A 15458-nucleotide genomic window follows, 5' to 3' on the forward strand; every position below is an offset into this window, starting at 1 on the left:
TTAACCAGTTAATTCAGGCGATGGGATAGACTACGGCCAGCAGAAGTGTGAAAACATTGGAGACCTGATCGAAGAGACACTGGAAGCCTTTGAACGTCATGGTGGAGAAACTGCTTATATAAACATTAAATACATGATCCCTACTTATCAGTCATGCATATTAAACTGAGTTGTATCAAATGGGATGATTCCATGTGTTCTAAAAAAACTGTATCTGACATTCTATGGCATCTTGTTAGTCATGCTTTTTTTCTCTACAGCTGCTAAAATAGTGGCTTCTGGAGCATTAGAGTGTTAGCGCTATTGTGAACAAGGCTTTCCAATACATAAATAGTGCCTGTTCCTTTGATTACAATGGTGTACTGTGCTTGTTTGTTCCCTGAAAGAATCACTCCTTTATAACAGAGCTGACTCGAGCAGGAATCAGAGTTAAACCTTCACTTGTATAGACAATAAAACTATAATTTTCATACGCGATTCAGCAATTGCTGTTCTGTGTCCGCTTGCCCTGAGGGTGATGTCAGAGGCTGTAACAAGAAGAGTTTATGCTGACTGCTTAATAGGTGTTTGTCATGGAAGAGAAACACCAGTTCAGCAGTGCCTCTCTAGCAGCTGTGCTGAATAATGTGCACTGACATACAATAAAACTGTTGAATGTATATACCAATTACAGCAGGAAAATTTATATGGTCCATTATAAGGCACTGTCATTAAATGAATTCATGTTTCATACACACTCCTGATCTCAGCTTCCAGGTGTTTACCTTTTCATGGAACTTGGGTTCCTCTTGGTAAACATCAGGCATAGCCATGGTTTTGAAGAAAAGAAGCCCAGAAAAAACTTCAATAAATCAGATGGAAGATATCATGTAAATAATGTATTTGTCCCTAATGACACTGTTAATCTGGGTAAACACATATTTTTAAAGGGCACTGGGTTTTTTTTCTAACTGCAAGGTTGCTGTGGCTTTTCTGTTATTATTATAGTATATATTGTACAATGTAACTATTGTTACAGGAATCCCTTACAATTTCCTACTCAATTAGCTTCTCCCTGCATACTCACACCATGGAATTGATATAATTATGGATTTAAGCAAGGCTATTGAGATTGACTTTATTGCTTTTTAAGCATTTCTATGGAATAAACCTACAAAAAATAAAACGAGTTTTACAATTCTCAAGGACAACCATTTAAAAATACCAAGTCAGCTCAAAACAAATCAGGAAATATGAGATAAAAACCATGAGATTTTTAAAAGTACTGACTTTGGGTTCATTTGGCTTTTATTCTGGTTTCTGGAAGCTCTTAAAATATAAGCAAGCTGTACTTCCAAGTGTTTCTCTGTAACTGCTAGAGCTCAAAATGCACTCTTTGGTGTTAGACACATGAGACTTTTTCCAAGTGCTTAGCCACATCCATGTTCACACCCTACAAGGCTTGCCTCTGTGAGAGACACAGCCCCTATGCTGCCCTGTTCTCTTGGGTGCATATTGGAAGCATGGCCAGCACCTTCCCACCTGCTGAAACTCTAAGCTGAATCTGTCGTTGGACTTACATTAGACTTGCCTTTTCCTGTTCTCTGGGCTCTTCAGCCTGAAGATTTTTTTGTATCTTTTACTTCCTTCGCTTTCCTGTAATTGAAAAAAAAAGTTAAGAGGAAAATTTTTACTCTTCCTGCCTCTTTGAGGAACTGCAACATCAAGGGATGTCACCAGCCATGAATGCTCACCAGCCCCTGGTTGAGGCATGGCTGCTGAAGGTGTGCCTTTTCCCCAGGCTCTGGAGACCTTTCTTTTCTTTTACACATTGCCAGGGCTTCCCTCAAGCCTCTAGAGTTTAGACAGTGTCTATTCCTGTGATTAACACACCCCCGTGATGGATGACACATCCAATATGCTGCCTCACATCTAAGGTGTCTGTAAATCTTTCACCTCCTGGGCAGAAGGGAAGGTGAAACCTGGCTGCAGGCCCCTGTCTTGGGAAGCTCAAGAGCTTTGTCTTCAAACCATGCAGCAATGAGTCTAACAGGATACTGCAGGAGGACTAAGGCTACATCTTCTCTTCCAAAAATGCCTTTCTACACAGCCACCCTGGCACTATCAGCACAGCCTTCACAGTTTCTCCCCGTTTCCCCTCAGCAGACCCCTGTCCTGCATTGTCCCTGTTCTTCATTTACTGGCACCTATGGGTTTGGTTCTGTGGCACTGCAGGTTTCCCGCGAGTACAGAGTGTGCTGGAGACTGCTGCTTGGAGGGAGCTGCGCTATTCAGCTCAGAAACAAACCAAGCCCTTCATAAAAGGAAAAATCCCCAGCCACCTTTCACTCCTTAGCTATTTGTATTCTGTCCTTAAGAGAAAGCCCACTACTGCTCTTTGCTTGAGATCAAAAAACTCCTCAATAGCTGGCCTCAGTTCCCTCGCTGTTGGGCTCCAGCCACAGAGCTGCTCACAGAAGGGACGGTGCAGGAAAGGGCTCTCATCCCTTCGATCTTCCCATCACATCACTCCTCTGCATCCTGGCAGCACTGCTGAGGATGAGAGGAAGCTGCAGGCTCCTCACCAGCTTTGTAACTCTATTCCCTGACTCACTCTTCTTGCATCCCCTCCCCTTCAGCTCCACTAGGACACAAGACTAGACTGACAGACATCATGGAAAATGGGTACTTTGTGCAGCTGCAGACTTGCCCAGACCTGATCCCCTCAGCTCTTTCTTGAAGATTTCTTTCATAAGACGTTGCTTCAGCAAGGGGTGACTTTATTGCAAATCATAAGGGCAGTAGAGGTCATGCCCATTCACATCAGGAAAAATAGGTTTTACAGTGAAGTGCTTTTACTTGCATGTTCAGGATGGGAACATTAGCCTCTATAATACTACTTCTATGCCTGGGCCATTGCTTTAAAAGTGAACATTCTCCCATAACCTCATTAATTCTAGGAACTGGACTGATAAAAAGAAGCATGATAAAAACCACCAGTTGGTAATTTAGGAACACTGAGAATAAAACTATGTTAAGATGTCATTTTACTAAGTCAAACTGTAGGCCTGCCAACCTTGACAGTGTCCCTTTAAGCATGATCAGCAGCATATTTATAGGCAATTACAGCACAGCTCAGAGTACTTTATAAAGCACAAGATCAAGGACCCAGGTGCTTAAGCATATGAGTAACACTTTGTCATTCAATACACTGCTTAGCTATTTTACTATGCTCAAAAAATGGAATTGTAGTTAAAAAATAGCGACTGCCTCTCTTTTCACCAGATCATATAATTGTGGTCACTGACACTAGGGGCAAGCCAATCAACAGTTCCTAATTGCAATCAATTAAAAGGCACTCTGGGCCAGGTGTTTCAATGGGTATAAATTAAGCATAGTGCCATTAAGGGTAACTTGGCTTTACAGACTTGATGTGGTTTGTGCCTTATTCTGAGGTATTCTGCTGCTTTCTAGCTCTCCAGCAATCGCGAGGTAAGGAGCATCAGTAAAGGCACCTGTGGACCCATGGACTGTTAAATAAGTTGCAAGTGTTAGCTTTCTGGAACTATCTGAGATGTCTCCAGTTTATCTTGATTGTCGTGTTAGGTTGGCTGGTAGCTGTTTAGCTTGAAGAATAAAAAGAATAAGCTAACATCAGGGGGAAAAGAACAATCTACTTGTGGCAGCCTTTGTCTTGCATAATCATCAAAACAGGAATAAAATAAAATCCTTTTAATGATTCCTCCCCAAAGCTGTGTAAGGGATCTCTGTAACAGGTTGTCACGGTTTTGGGAACTGACACTTGGTGGATGCTGGTGGGTGCCATAAAGCAGTTGCTGTGCAAGCTGTTGAGCTCCTGAATGGTACAACTTGTCTGTGTGAGGCTGAGGGGGGCAGAGGGGGCTGGGGCTGGGGCTCCTGCCAGGCTGGGGCTGCCTGCAGAGGGGCAGAGCCTGGCAGAGGACTGGGCACACTGCTGCCAGCACCGGCGGCAGGGAGCTGGAGCCAGGCTTCTCGCTGGTAGCTTTCCAGTGTTTCAAAGAGATGGAGCTGACAAAAGGAGTTTGAAAAAGGCCTTCCAGGAGTCAAATACAAAAGGGCTATGGGAAGCTGTAAGTGGGAGGGAAGGTACGGGACCCTGGCTGGGAGGGTGTTTGTGCGCGGGGTGCAGGGATGTGTAGCTGCAGCCAAGCAGGGCAAAAATAAAAAGCTAGAGCAGACACTATGTGCTTTCCTAATCCTGTCTGGAGACCCTCTGACTTCCAGAAAAGCATTCTTCAGTCTGAGGGGCTCCGCAGGCAGTGGGGCAGTTCACATTTTTCCACTCATCTGTAACATCCTGTGTTTTCTGCTTTAAATAAAAGCAGTGATGTTTGCGGGAAATCTGTACAAAGCCCCGTCTGCTTGCAACTGCTCGGAGCTGCTTTGTGCCTCCTGGAGACCGGGAGAGGAAGGTTCATGCCCTGGCAGGACAAGAAGTTCCCTGCACCGGCCCCATAATCCTTCCGGCGTGTCAGGGGAGGGAAGGGGAGCATGTGGTGGGGCATATCTTGGCCGCGCATCTTCTTGCCTAGCGAATACAGCCTGGGTATGTCTGCGGGGCTCCTCACCAAGAGCTCTCCCCTCCTTAAGGCAGTGTGTCCAGAGGGATGAAGGGGTCTTGCAGCACCTCTGGGGTGGTGGGTGCCCTCCAGCAGGGCTGCTGGTGAGGTGGGTGGAAGTCTGTCTGAGCTGAGGGGGACAACCTGCAACCTCAGGGAGGAAAGCGTGTTTCCCACAAAGCTGGGAGGCAACCGTGTGCTCAGTATCCCTTTTGTGGTGCCAGTTTGGGTGCTTATTCCACAAATATTCAATTTTTACCAACACTGAGGAGTGAGCCAGGCAGCTGAGGAACCGGGCAGCCCTCATAAACTGCCAGCTGGTAACGCTGGGGGCCCTGGGCACAGCAGGGCTGTGCGGCGTCACTCGGGGCCAAGTGACGCTGGTGTGCCCAGTGTGTGCCATAGCATTGCTTCCCTCTGCGTTTCCCTGTTAGCAGCAGAACCTGACCTTGGCCACCCTGCTGCGGCACTGGGAGGCCAGCTGTGCACCCCAGGGCCCCTTCCTCCAGTTGAAAGGGAGGGGGAAGGGGTGGGCTGCTTACCTTTTTCACTGACAGCGCCCCTTGCATAGAGCAAAAGCCTCCAGCTGTGGAAGAAGGGGCACCCTCCCCATCACTGGGGTGGCAGTGCAGGGCACAGCTGTGCTGGCGGGGCTGTGGCCAGGGGTGTTTTGGGGACTGCACCCCTTCTGCTGGCTCACAGGTGTGAGCACAGGAACCCTCTGCAGCTCTGCCTCTGTTGTGGTCTGCTGACCCTGGCTGATGAGGGCATGGGGTGAGAGGGGATAAAATAGGAGCTAATCCTGGTGCCTTACGAACGCTGAAAGGGAAGTTAAATCCCAGTCTCTTTAACTCTGTGTTGGGGAGGGTGGGTTAAATGCATTGAGGGAACAGGAGGAAAGGGGGCATCTAAACAGGGAATCATAATGTTGGCTCTCTTATGCCTGTCTCAAGAAATGAGTATGACATACCTGAGTTTATTAAATAATCTCAGCAATCCAAACTTCCTGTGTTCATCAGCATAATGTTTTTCAAAAAAGTAAGAATCAGACGTTAAGGCTGTTGGAAGGCAGAAGGGGAGCAGCTGCACATCAACCTGCTCTGCGGCACAATGGGAACATGTTGGTCTTGAGTCTCATCTCTGCATCTTTTCCACATCTCAGGCCAGATGATCCACAACTTGGTAGACATTAATTGATGCCACCGTACTTAATACGATTGCAGATAAATGCACAGTTAATTTTGGTAGCATCATGTGAAGTTGAGTGTTGCAGCCACTAGCATCCATAACCACTGTAGCTCTGTGTCTTCCATGGAGTCATGCTGACCTTGCATGAAACCACATTGCGCTCTGATATGAGTAAAATGGTCAAAGAAAACATGGGGACAAAGTCCTTGAAAAACACCAGGAAGCTCGAGGAGGAGGTCTGCACATCACAAGCACATCCTGTCAAGAACATGTAGAACAGTTGAGTGCCAAGGCCCACTGGGTATAGGCCAGATAAAATTAATGTGACATAAAGCAGCTACCTCATGTTGCCCACTGTTGCATTAATTGGGGGGCCTGGCTTTAAATATGTGGTCCATCCAACTCTGTGTCAGATTTCAATTTCTGTTTTCTGGGTGTAATTCCTAAGCCCTTCCCTAAGGAACAACTACCAAAGAGCAGCTATGCTTACCTAACTCCAGCCCTAGAAGCAGGGAATGATATCCCTGCATCTCACCATCTCCATTTCATGCATTAGTCCCATTATTTCTTTTTTTCACTTGTTCTTGCTTCCTGCTTCTCATGGGTCCCTGTGGTGCTGTGCTGAGCTGGAAGAGATTCTCGGTGGGTAGAGAGGCAGCTGATGAGAAGAAACCAGGAGGGACCAGCTATTCCAGCAAAGGCTTTTCCTTTGCAGTTTGTGTTTTGGGAAATGTGAATTTTGGGGAACTTGTGTCTCTTTCACCCCAGGGCTGCTCCCTGGGCAGTAGCTGAGGCAAAACATCTCTGGAATGAGTCCTCCTATCTTCTTGCATAATGCTGCGGTGTATTAGGAGAAAAATATAGTCTCTGCTGCAGGTGGGGGACGGGAGTGAGAGCAAATGGCAGGAAGCTCTTGGCATGTGAGCACCGAGAGGTTGTTTGTCCAGCTTTTTGGGCCCCTGCAGCTGTGTATCCCAAACCCCTGCCTCTCTGGGCCACCATTTGTCCCCTCAGCTACTGCCTGGGTGTTTTCTGCGGCTGGGAGTTTTCTGGGTTTTCCGTGGCAGAACATTTCTAGGCTCTGCTTGTGTGAAGGTTCAGATGGGTGCCCCAGTGCTGCGATATGGGGCAGCCTGGGACTTTCTCCCCTTACTTCCTATGTGACCTCCAAGGTGTGCTTGGAGCTGCTGATGCTGGCAGGGAGGGAGCCTATTTTCTACAGTCATCTTCTCCTCCAGGTGCTACTGTCTTTGCCCCAACCTTCCCACAGAAACGTCCTGTCATGGTGGACTGGAAGTTGTCACCATTGTAGCCAAGATATCATCAGGCATTGTGGAACTGAGCCTGGCTCCTCCTGGCCAGCAGCGCAACCTCTTTCGCCTTTTCCCTGTATTGGACAGGTGCAGCTGCTGGTGGTGGGGTTGCCCCAGCGCTGGAGCAAGCCTTTTCCTGGGAACAGCCAAGTAAGAGACCCTAAGGCAGGTGGTCTGCAGTTCCCCACCTCTTTGGAAAGCAACTGAATTCTTTCTGAGTGAAGAAAAAAGAAAAATTAATGGTGTCTAGCTGAAATAGTGCTTTATATCCACTACTGTAAATCCAAAGATAAAACCCAGATCTCTTTCAAATCACTCAGTGCAGGGAGGAGGAATACTTGGAAGCTCTTGTTCAGCCCTACATTTCACAGTGTGCATTTTATTCCTCAGCTATTCACTGGAAGAACTCCATGCCTGACACTTTTTTTTATTAACACTGAATCATTTATGTCTGTTACAAAGGAAGAAATTGCTACTGCACTGCCTCAAGAATCAAAGTAAAGGGAACATCTGCTCTAAACTTCTCGCATCCGATTATTGCTTGCTATGCATTATTACTTACAGGAGTAATGTGACTAAATTAAAGCTTTCTTTTCTTGTGCCTGCTTTTATGCATTGCTTTGGTATAAAATGTGTGGCTTGCTTAAATCAACCTACAGCTAAAACTATGTCTGCATAGAGCTGAGCCCACGTGTACTTTGATACAATTAAGGGCACAATTGGAGCATTCTGAAAGATTGCCTTTAAAAGGCCTTTTGTTCACTCCCCCATAGGAGCTTGGTGTACAAGCACGTAAAAATGCAACATTAAGGGGGGGAAAAAAGGTCAGTGAGGAATTCTGTAGATGCAGAATGCAGTTTTCTGTAGCTCAGCAGCTGTCTGTGTTCAAAGGCAGGGGAATGACTCGCATTGCGAGGGTGATGATAGTTTTGATAGGAATCCCCCGCATCACAAGAATGTTTCTAACAAAGGAGGAAAAACCCACCAGAAACATTCCGGAGCTGTGAACCTGCGAGCCATGAAAACAGTATGCAAGCCGCTCTGCAAAGACACCAGCAGCAAATGCAGCTACTTCTGCAGGTGGCAGAGAGAGTTAGTGGTTATTTTTCTTTTTCTTCCTTTCTGAAGTGCATGCAGTCTTACCAACAAGCTTAATTGATTGAAAAAAATATCTGGAAAATAAGGCTCTTGAACTTGCATGCCTAGAAACCTACCAGCATCACGTGCATAGCAAAGGCCACATATCTCACAAAATACCACAACATTTCACAAAGGAGGTTTAAGAGCTCCAATTGAATAAAGCTTTCTCTGTGAAATATCTTTATGGATCTACAAAGCAGTTAAACCCTCCCTGGGAAAAAAATGTGTACATCTCTTACAGTGCAGCAGCAGCAGTGTAACTACCACTGAGGCCTCATTAATAAGGTTTTTCCCCTTATCAGTAGAAGGAAAAAATAAATCCTCATCATGTAAAAGAAATTTAAACTACTAAATTATGACTGTTTGCTTTTAAATCCTACATATGTATACATAAAAACCGTGTAACAGTGCTCTGCCTTCTTTACTGACTTTAAGTAGCAGGATCCATCCCTTAATGACAACAACAGGACCTAAATAAACTCAATAAGACCCTTTTCTACCAATAATTTTGTTACTGACGTAGTGCAGGATTGATTTTTGTGGTCTGTTTTACAGTAGCTTTTAATTATAAGACAATTTGGGTACCACAGGCAGTAGGAAAACCGGGCAGTTGCAAGCCCTGCAGTGTTCAGTCATACATAGTATAACGGCTGTTTTTTCTCCTTAAAGAAAGAAAAATAGTATTCTTCTGTTTTCAGTGAACTTTTTTTAAAGCTTTTATTTCTTGAGCATTTCTCAGTTTCCCAAGAAGATAGGCGCATTGCCTCTGCTCAACAGCTTCCCTTCATACCCATAAATATTTCCAGCTTTTTATTACCAGCATGTAGTGTTGCACTGTCTTTTCATGTCTCCCATATTGTTATAATTATGTTTGGGGAATGGAGATGGATGGTGTGTTGAGCGTGTGTTTGGTTTCCCCACAGCCCTCACTCGTGGCTGTTTTCTATAATTTGATCAATAGAAGGCAGTTGTACAAACAATAGTTTTTAATTTCCAGCTTTTGCTTTCAAGTTTCTCATGAAAATTTAAATATTTTTCTTAAATTATACAGCACACTTTCATTTGCTTTGCCTGAGATATCTCATGACATTTGTCTCCTTCCAACCCTCCCAGGCTGCCTAGTTCTGCGTGGACCCCAAAGGTTCGGGGAAGCGACAGCTCTTTCAGAAATGTTCCCAAATAAACATCAAAGGGCAGATGTTGCCACTGAGGTGCAGAAAGGTCTGGAAACTTGGCTGAGGGTTGGGTGAAATGAACTGTGCCCTGGCCCCAGCCTGGGGCTGGGCTTGTGAACCAAGGGTGGGAGATACTCTCAGAGCCATGGTGTCCATGGATGTCAGTGAAAGGACCCTTTCCCAACACCAATGGGGATGTTCAGTGGCTGCCTCACCCAGCTGTATGTGGCCCTGGTAGTGGTTGGGCACCCACTGAGTCCAGTCGTGCAGCACCTATTGACCAGCTCTTGGCAAAAGCCATTGCTCAACGTGCCTAGTGTGCACTGAGCTGCCAAAGCCTCTGCACATCAGCTTCCTTCCTGCCATGACAGATGGTGGCTACAGCCAGGAGATGCAGCTGATGACTGACATCAGCTGGGCTCAGTGGCTGGGAGGAGGAGGCGGCACCAGGGCAAGGGTTTGAACACGGTGATATTTTTTCAAGGGAGATGCCTCTGCTGCTTCTTTCAGCTAGCTTTGCTCCAGGCAAGAACAGGAGCAACGTATGTGCTGCAAATAAAAGGAGACTGGGGAAGAGCTGTGACAGCTCACTTCTAATGCCTGGCAAAAGCCCACTTTCTCTTTTACTCCTCAGTGGACATGGTGGAGCATTACAGTTGGCATGGTGGACCACTGCAGAGCCCTCTTTCCAGGGGTCAGTGGCTCCCTGGGGACAGCCAGCTGAAACCCAAAGCGCTGCCATGCAGCTGGAAAGTGTTGTTATTTCTGCTTTTAGCTGAGCAAACTGATGTTGCACAGAAAACGTGTTAGAGCAGAGGGTGAAACCCAGTCACTTGCCCTAACAACTGCTGATGCTGTTCTGGTGCCAGACCTCCTCCTTGCTTCTTGGTCTCAATGAGAGTAAAATGGGGAAGCAATGCCGTGTGACTGCTCTGGTTTCAGTTCAGCACACAGAGAACTGGCTGTAGCCGTACAGAGCAGCGATTACGGCTAAATATTGCCTATTTTAGTCTTCAGATTGGTCTTAATCATAGAATCTGTCATTAGTAATGAAGTCAAAGGGACTATTTGTATGAAAAAAGAAAGCAGGAACTGGCCCCTGACCTTACCTTAAACTTACATCATTGCTGTGTAGTAGGTTGCACGGGGTTTTTTCCTGGATAATTTTCCCTCTACCCCAAGCCATGCTTTAGAATGACCATATTTGCATTTCACCATGCCTTCATCTTACCGCTGTGGGCTCATTTTAGTAGGCTTCTCTGTGTCACTTTGGTTTGTGCACTTTTAATCAGTTTTATTCATTAGTTCTTAACCTGCATTTTTCTATCTAAATGACTTTCTCCAGAAAAGTCAGGAGGCTGGAGAGCTGTCTTTCATATTGTGTTGTGACTTGATATAAAAGTAGCACGCACCTTGCTTTAAAGACTGGCCAAGGTTAAAATCAGTGATATGATCTATTTGTTTAGGAATTTACACAGAACTGCTGCTATCAGACAATAATAAGAATTGTGAAATTTGCTATGAAAGGCATTTCTTTTTTTACTGTGAACATTACGCCTCTTCACTTATTTCAGTAAATGCCCAATAAAAGTGCAATAAATCCCGTGCCATAAAAGCATGTACAGAGGGTTTGTGCTACAGGGCTTCAAAGCTGCCTGACTTCACTGCTGCAACTGGTACCCAGCTTCCTGTGGTGCCCAGGGCTGCCTTTTGGGAACTCCCTGCCATGTGCCTAGAAAAACCCATCTCTCCTACAGCACGTGATACCCAAGCACACCCTGCCACAGGCTGCCCACCGCAATGCCACACTTGAGGGAGGGAGGAAAATAAGCACAAACCCCAGAAGTGGCTGATGCCCAAAGGTGTCTGGGAAGGGAGTGGGACAGGGACTGCACCCCCTGGAGAAAGGGGGGTGGAAGGGGGTTAGAGCTGTGCAGGCCTTGCCAAAGGGAAGGGCGGTGAGGTGAGGTGTGTGGCATACTGGGGTCAGCCTGCTTCCCGTCACATGTAAACGTGGAATTTGTGAATGAAACTAAATTGAGGGAGGGAACCGAACTTTGTGTGAGCAGCTGCTTGTACTGAAATAGGTAGCAGCCTTTAAACTTGAATTTAACAGGGAAACATTAAACTCTATGTTTATGCCTTACTCTTTTTAGAACCCAATTCAAATAGCAGAAATGGGAAGAAAAAAGCCCAGACAAATTAAGGCTGAACCAAGCTGAAAAAAGCTTGCCTGTTAGACCAGCTGTAACCTTGCATCTGTGATACCAGCAACATTGCGGGACACCTCAGCAAGGTAGGGAGATGTGATCTGTGCACAGGCAGGGAAATGGCAGGGACCACCTCAGCAACCCTTGCTTTTGATAGAGCCAGTTTGTGTCTGCACCTTCCCAGCTGGTGGAGCTGCTTCTGCCAAAACTTCCTGGGAACAGAGACACAGTGTCTCCTCCAGCCTCAGCTGGGAGAGTAGTCTCTCTTGAACAAGATTAACAGGTCGAACCCCAAATCTTAAATCCTGTACAGGAACCCAAATGTGACTGCTCACCGGCTTTTCCTGCTGAGCTGAAAGCTAGCATGAGGCAGGATGTGCTGGAGAAGTATGCTGTATGGACACCCTGCTGCAGAGCAAACGGGAGTTCAGCCCAAGATGCAAACCCTGCCATAACGTTTGCCCTTACAGCCAGAGGCTGGCTCCCAGGCTGTTTTCTGTGCTTTTTCTCCCTGGCTTCTCTTCCAGGAAAACAAAACCTATCCCTTGAGGGCAAAAGGCAGAGCTTTCTTCTCTTGCCCATCCTGTTTTGCTTTCTCCACTGCCTTACTAACCCTGATTTATAGCTGTGTACAGAAGAGCAGAACCAGCCTTCCTAGTTGGTCACAGTAATTTTTTAGCTCAGTCTTTGTCTATATGATTTTCTGATCATGTTCTCCTTGAGCTGACTGATGATCTACTGCTGCCATCTGAGTCAGTAATTACAGCAGCATTTTGGACACCAGACTAGAGGAACAGCAGTAAGTGCTGCCAAGGAGGCAGCTGGTGCACAGACCCTGTGCATTAGGCTTTGCCTCCCCATCTAATGTTTGGTTTAGGCTCCAGGTGGAAGGGCCTCCTACGGACCAGTCTATAGTGCTGGAAGAGAAATATATAGCTGCTCTTTCAAGTGATGGGTAGAGGCTGACCTGCAGCTGGGCAAAAATGTCCTGACAAGTTATGCCTCAGTGAATGGTCTTTGTGCCAGGCCATGGAGAGGCAGCACAAATAAACTGCTCTCCCAGCAAGTGCTGCTCAGATGTGGCCACCTAGTCCCAACCTGTCTTCTCCTCTTCTCTCTGTGGTGTTCAGCTCAGCCCACCAGTGCATGCTCAGAAACACCTCTGAGCAGGGACAGAGCCCATGGTAAGCAGGAAAAAAAGAGCTGAGCTCCTCTGAAGTGAAGGCTTGCCCAGGAAAGCTGAAGAGGCAACATGAGCATAGGAGGAAGTGCTCGACATCAAAGGGCTGAAGGATTGAGAGGTTTTGCTCTGTTAAGAGGAAGGTGAAAAAAGCTAATGAGAAAAGGTGAAAAAAGCTAATGAGAAAAGGAGCAAATGTTCCAGGAGGGGAGGGAAAAGACCAGCAGTATATGGGAGGAGAAAGGAAGTAGGGGGGAGACAGTCAAGGCAAGGAAGAGTGATGGTGGTGAAGACGGAAGATGTGGATTAACTAAAAAGCAAAGAAAATTACATATCCATGTGACAGATGGACATAGGTGACTGAGGAGGAGACAAAATCTTATTGTGCTTTCTCTGCTCTAACAGGAGGATATGGCTCCTAAATCTCCTGCTCAAACAATATCCTTGGAGCTGCCCACGCCCTCCTCCAGGAGGTACCAATCAATCCTGAGCTTGTACTGTGGGACACTGTGGTGCTGAAAAGATGTAAGTGTATGTAATTGTGACACAAGACAAATAGATACTTATCCCTGTGTAGGAAAGAGAACACTGCTTAAATATTTAATCATGTTTTGGTGTACAATAGTTTAACAGTGTTAAAACATCTGATACATGTTCACAAAAAAAAAATCAGCATTTTAAAGCTATAAATTATTCTGGTTGATTCCCACCCCTCCACCCCCTACCAGATAAAAGTAACCATTTGACAACAGGCTTCCTCAAACAATTCGGCCCACGGTAGTCTCATTACAAGCTAACATATTCTTTCACATGTCTGAACCAAACCACTGAGAAAGTAATAAGTGATCATTCATAGATGCAGACTGGTAGCTAATAGCATCCTCACTTACCTTCTAAACACCGAGCAGAGTTAAAATAAATTCAGGATGTATGCATGCGGAAAACTCGATTGCAGTCGCATCAGAGATGAACCAAAAATGGAAGCATTCAGAATTGCTAGCGTAAAATCCAAATAATGACCTATAATAGATGTCAGCCTGAGAGACCAACACAGCCCCTGTAATCAGCTTAAAGGGACTTTGCCAACGTGTTCAGGGCCCACACCCCAGTGAACACATGTAACGCTGTCCAAGCAGATGTACTATCACAACTGTGCGCTGAAGCTGGGTGGGAAAGCCTAGCCCAGTGATGCCTCACGAGCTGTGTTTCCTTTTCTAGACACATCTGGGCTTCAGTCCCTGCTGTGTTACTGGAGGAGGAAGCCAATGCATCTACTAGATAGGAAGAGTACGGTGGAAAGGCAGATGAAGGTGGATGTGCCACTCTGCGTTCCTCTATTGAGGCTGTTAAGGCTTCCAGGGCACACTTCAACAGGGAAGTATTTTAAAGATCCATTTAAAACAAGTATTAAAAAAAAAAATAAACAAGTAAAGAAGGGCCTATTTACACCCTGAGGAATCCTTAGGCTGTAGTGGATGCTTCAAGTCACTGGTGCTTTGGAAACTAGCCCTTCAAATTTGTCAGGCTTGACCTGTGATTGCTTCTTCACATGGGGCAGCAGCATGGACATCGTAGGGGTGTATTACACGGGTAAAGCCCCAGGTGGCCAGGAAAAACAGGAGAGCTGTCACAAGTTCTGCAGTGCATGGAAATGGCAATTTTATGGATAATACTATATGGTGATTTATTAAAAGCTGTGACCCTCCAGCAGCTTTTACTATATCATCATAAACCAACATTCTTGTATAGTACATTAAACTGCTTAATTCTGTTGGTTCTTCGCTAGGGCTGGCAAAAGTATATTTAAAGTTGCTTCATGTGGGCTAGTGAGCTGAAAATGTTATTCTAAACTGATCACGAAGAGGGTCAGCTGGTCAGCACAACATTTTACAGGGCAAGGGAACCCAGTTCAGAAGGGTAAATCCAGCTGTCAGCTGCATCACTCAGTGCTGGTGGCTTTACACACCTGGAGTGATTGTACCTCAGCATCACTGAAAATAATGGCAGAATTTGTCTCCCTGGGTTTAACCAGTAGGGCAGGACATTAGAGCTCGTTGGTTCCTGCCCCTACTCTCCTATTGACTTGCTATGGGACATTTGGGTTGTAGCTTGACCTCTTTACGCCCTAATTTTCCCTTCAATAGCATGGGAATACTAGCTGTTTTGTTGAGGTGTTGTGATGCTCAGTTAATTGAGGGAACATGCCAAATGCTTTAAACCCAGTGAAAACAGTATTCAGAGTGCAGCATTATTAAGATGTATAGAAGTTTGCTTTTGGGGAAACGTTTGAATTCTACCTCTTAAATATCCTTTGCAAATGGAACTTGCAAAAAAGCAGGGCAAGCACTGCTAACACAGCTTTGCCACACACTGTCAAGTGCTTATAAACTCTATTTATAGCTACAGTTAAAGATTCAGATATGCAAGTACTCCATTAAAAGACCACATTAATGAGCCCTTAGAGAAAATATCTCACAAAGCCTTTTGAGCTCGTAACTGCTCAGTTGTGCAGGGCTTCTTGCTTGTTAACATTCATAAAATATAAATACTGTATACTAAACACCAGCACTTTGTGGATTGCAGTGACTTATCTCACCATCAACAAGGTAAGTTGTGCGAGTGGAGAGGCAGCAGCAGTGTTGGTGGGGCGGCAGAGCTCCATGCAGGCTGTC

At 45.7% G+C, this 15458-nt stretch overlaps 1 protein-coding gene across 3 annotated transcripts in view; it reads left to right on the forward strand.

Annotated features, from left to right (window-relative positions):
• The window catches only part of PACRG (parkin coregulated), a 251322-nt gene extending 250579 nt beyond the window's left edge, over nt 1-743 (forward strand). The window contains exon 6 of one of the 3 annotated variants that reach the window (XM_055810987.1): nt 9-743. In XM_055810987.1, coding sequence (XP_055666962.1) covers nt 9-169 — 161 coding nt within the window. In that variant the 3' untranslated portion in view covers nt 170-743. The remainder of the gene's footprint in view (nt 1-8) is intronic. The other 2 variants (XM_055810986.1, XM_055810988.1) reach the window with 2 other exon arrangements.
• The last annotated feature ends 14715 nt before the right edge of the window (nt 744-15458 follow it).

This window comes from Falco peregrinus, chromosome 7 (assembly GCF_023634155.1).
Source record: "Falco peregrinus isolate bFalPer1 chromosome 7, bFalPer1.pri, whole genome shotgun sequence".
NCBI lineage: Eukaryota > Metazoa > Chordata > Aves > Falconiformes > Falconidae > Falco > Falco peregrinus.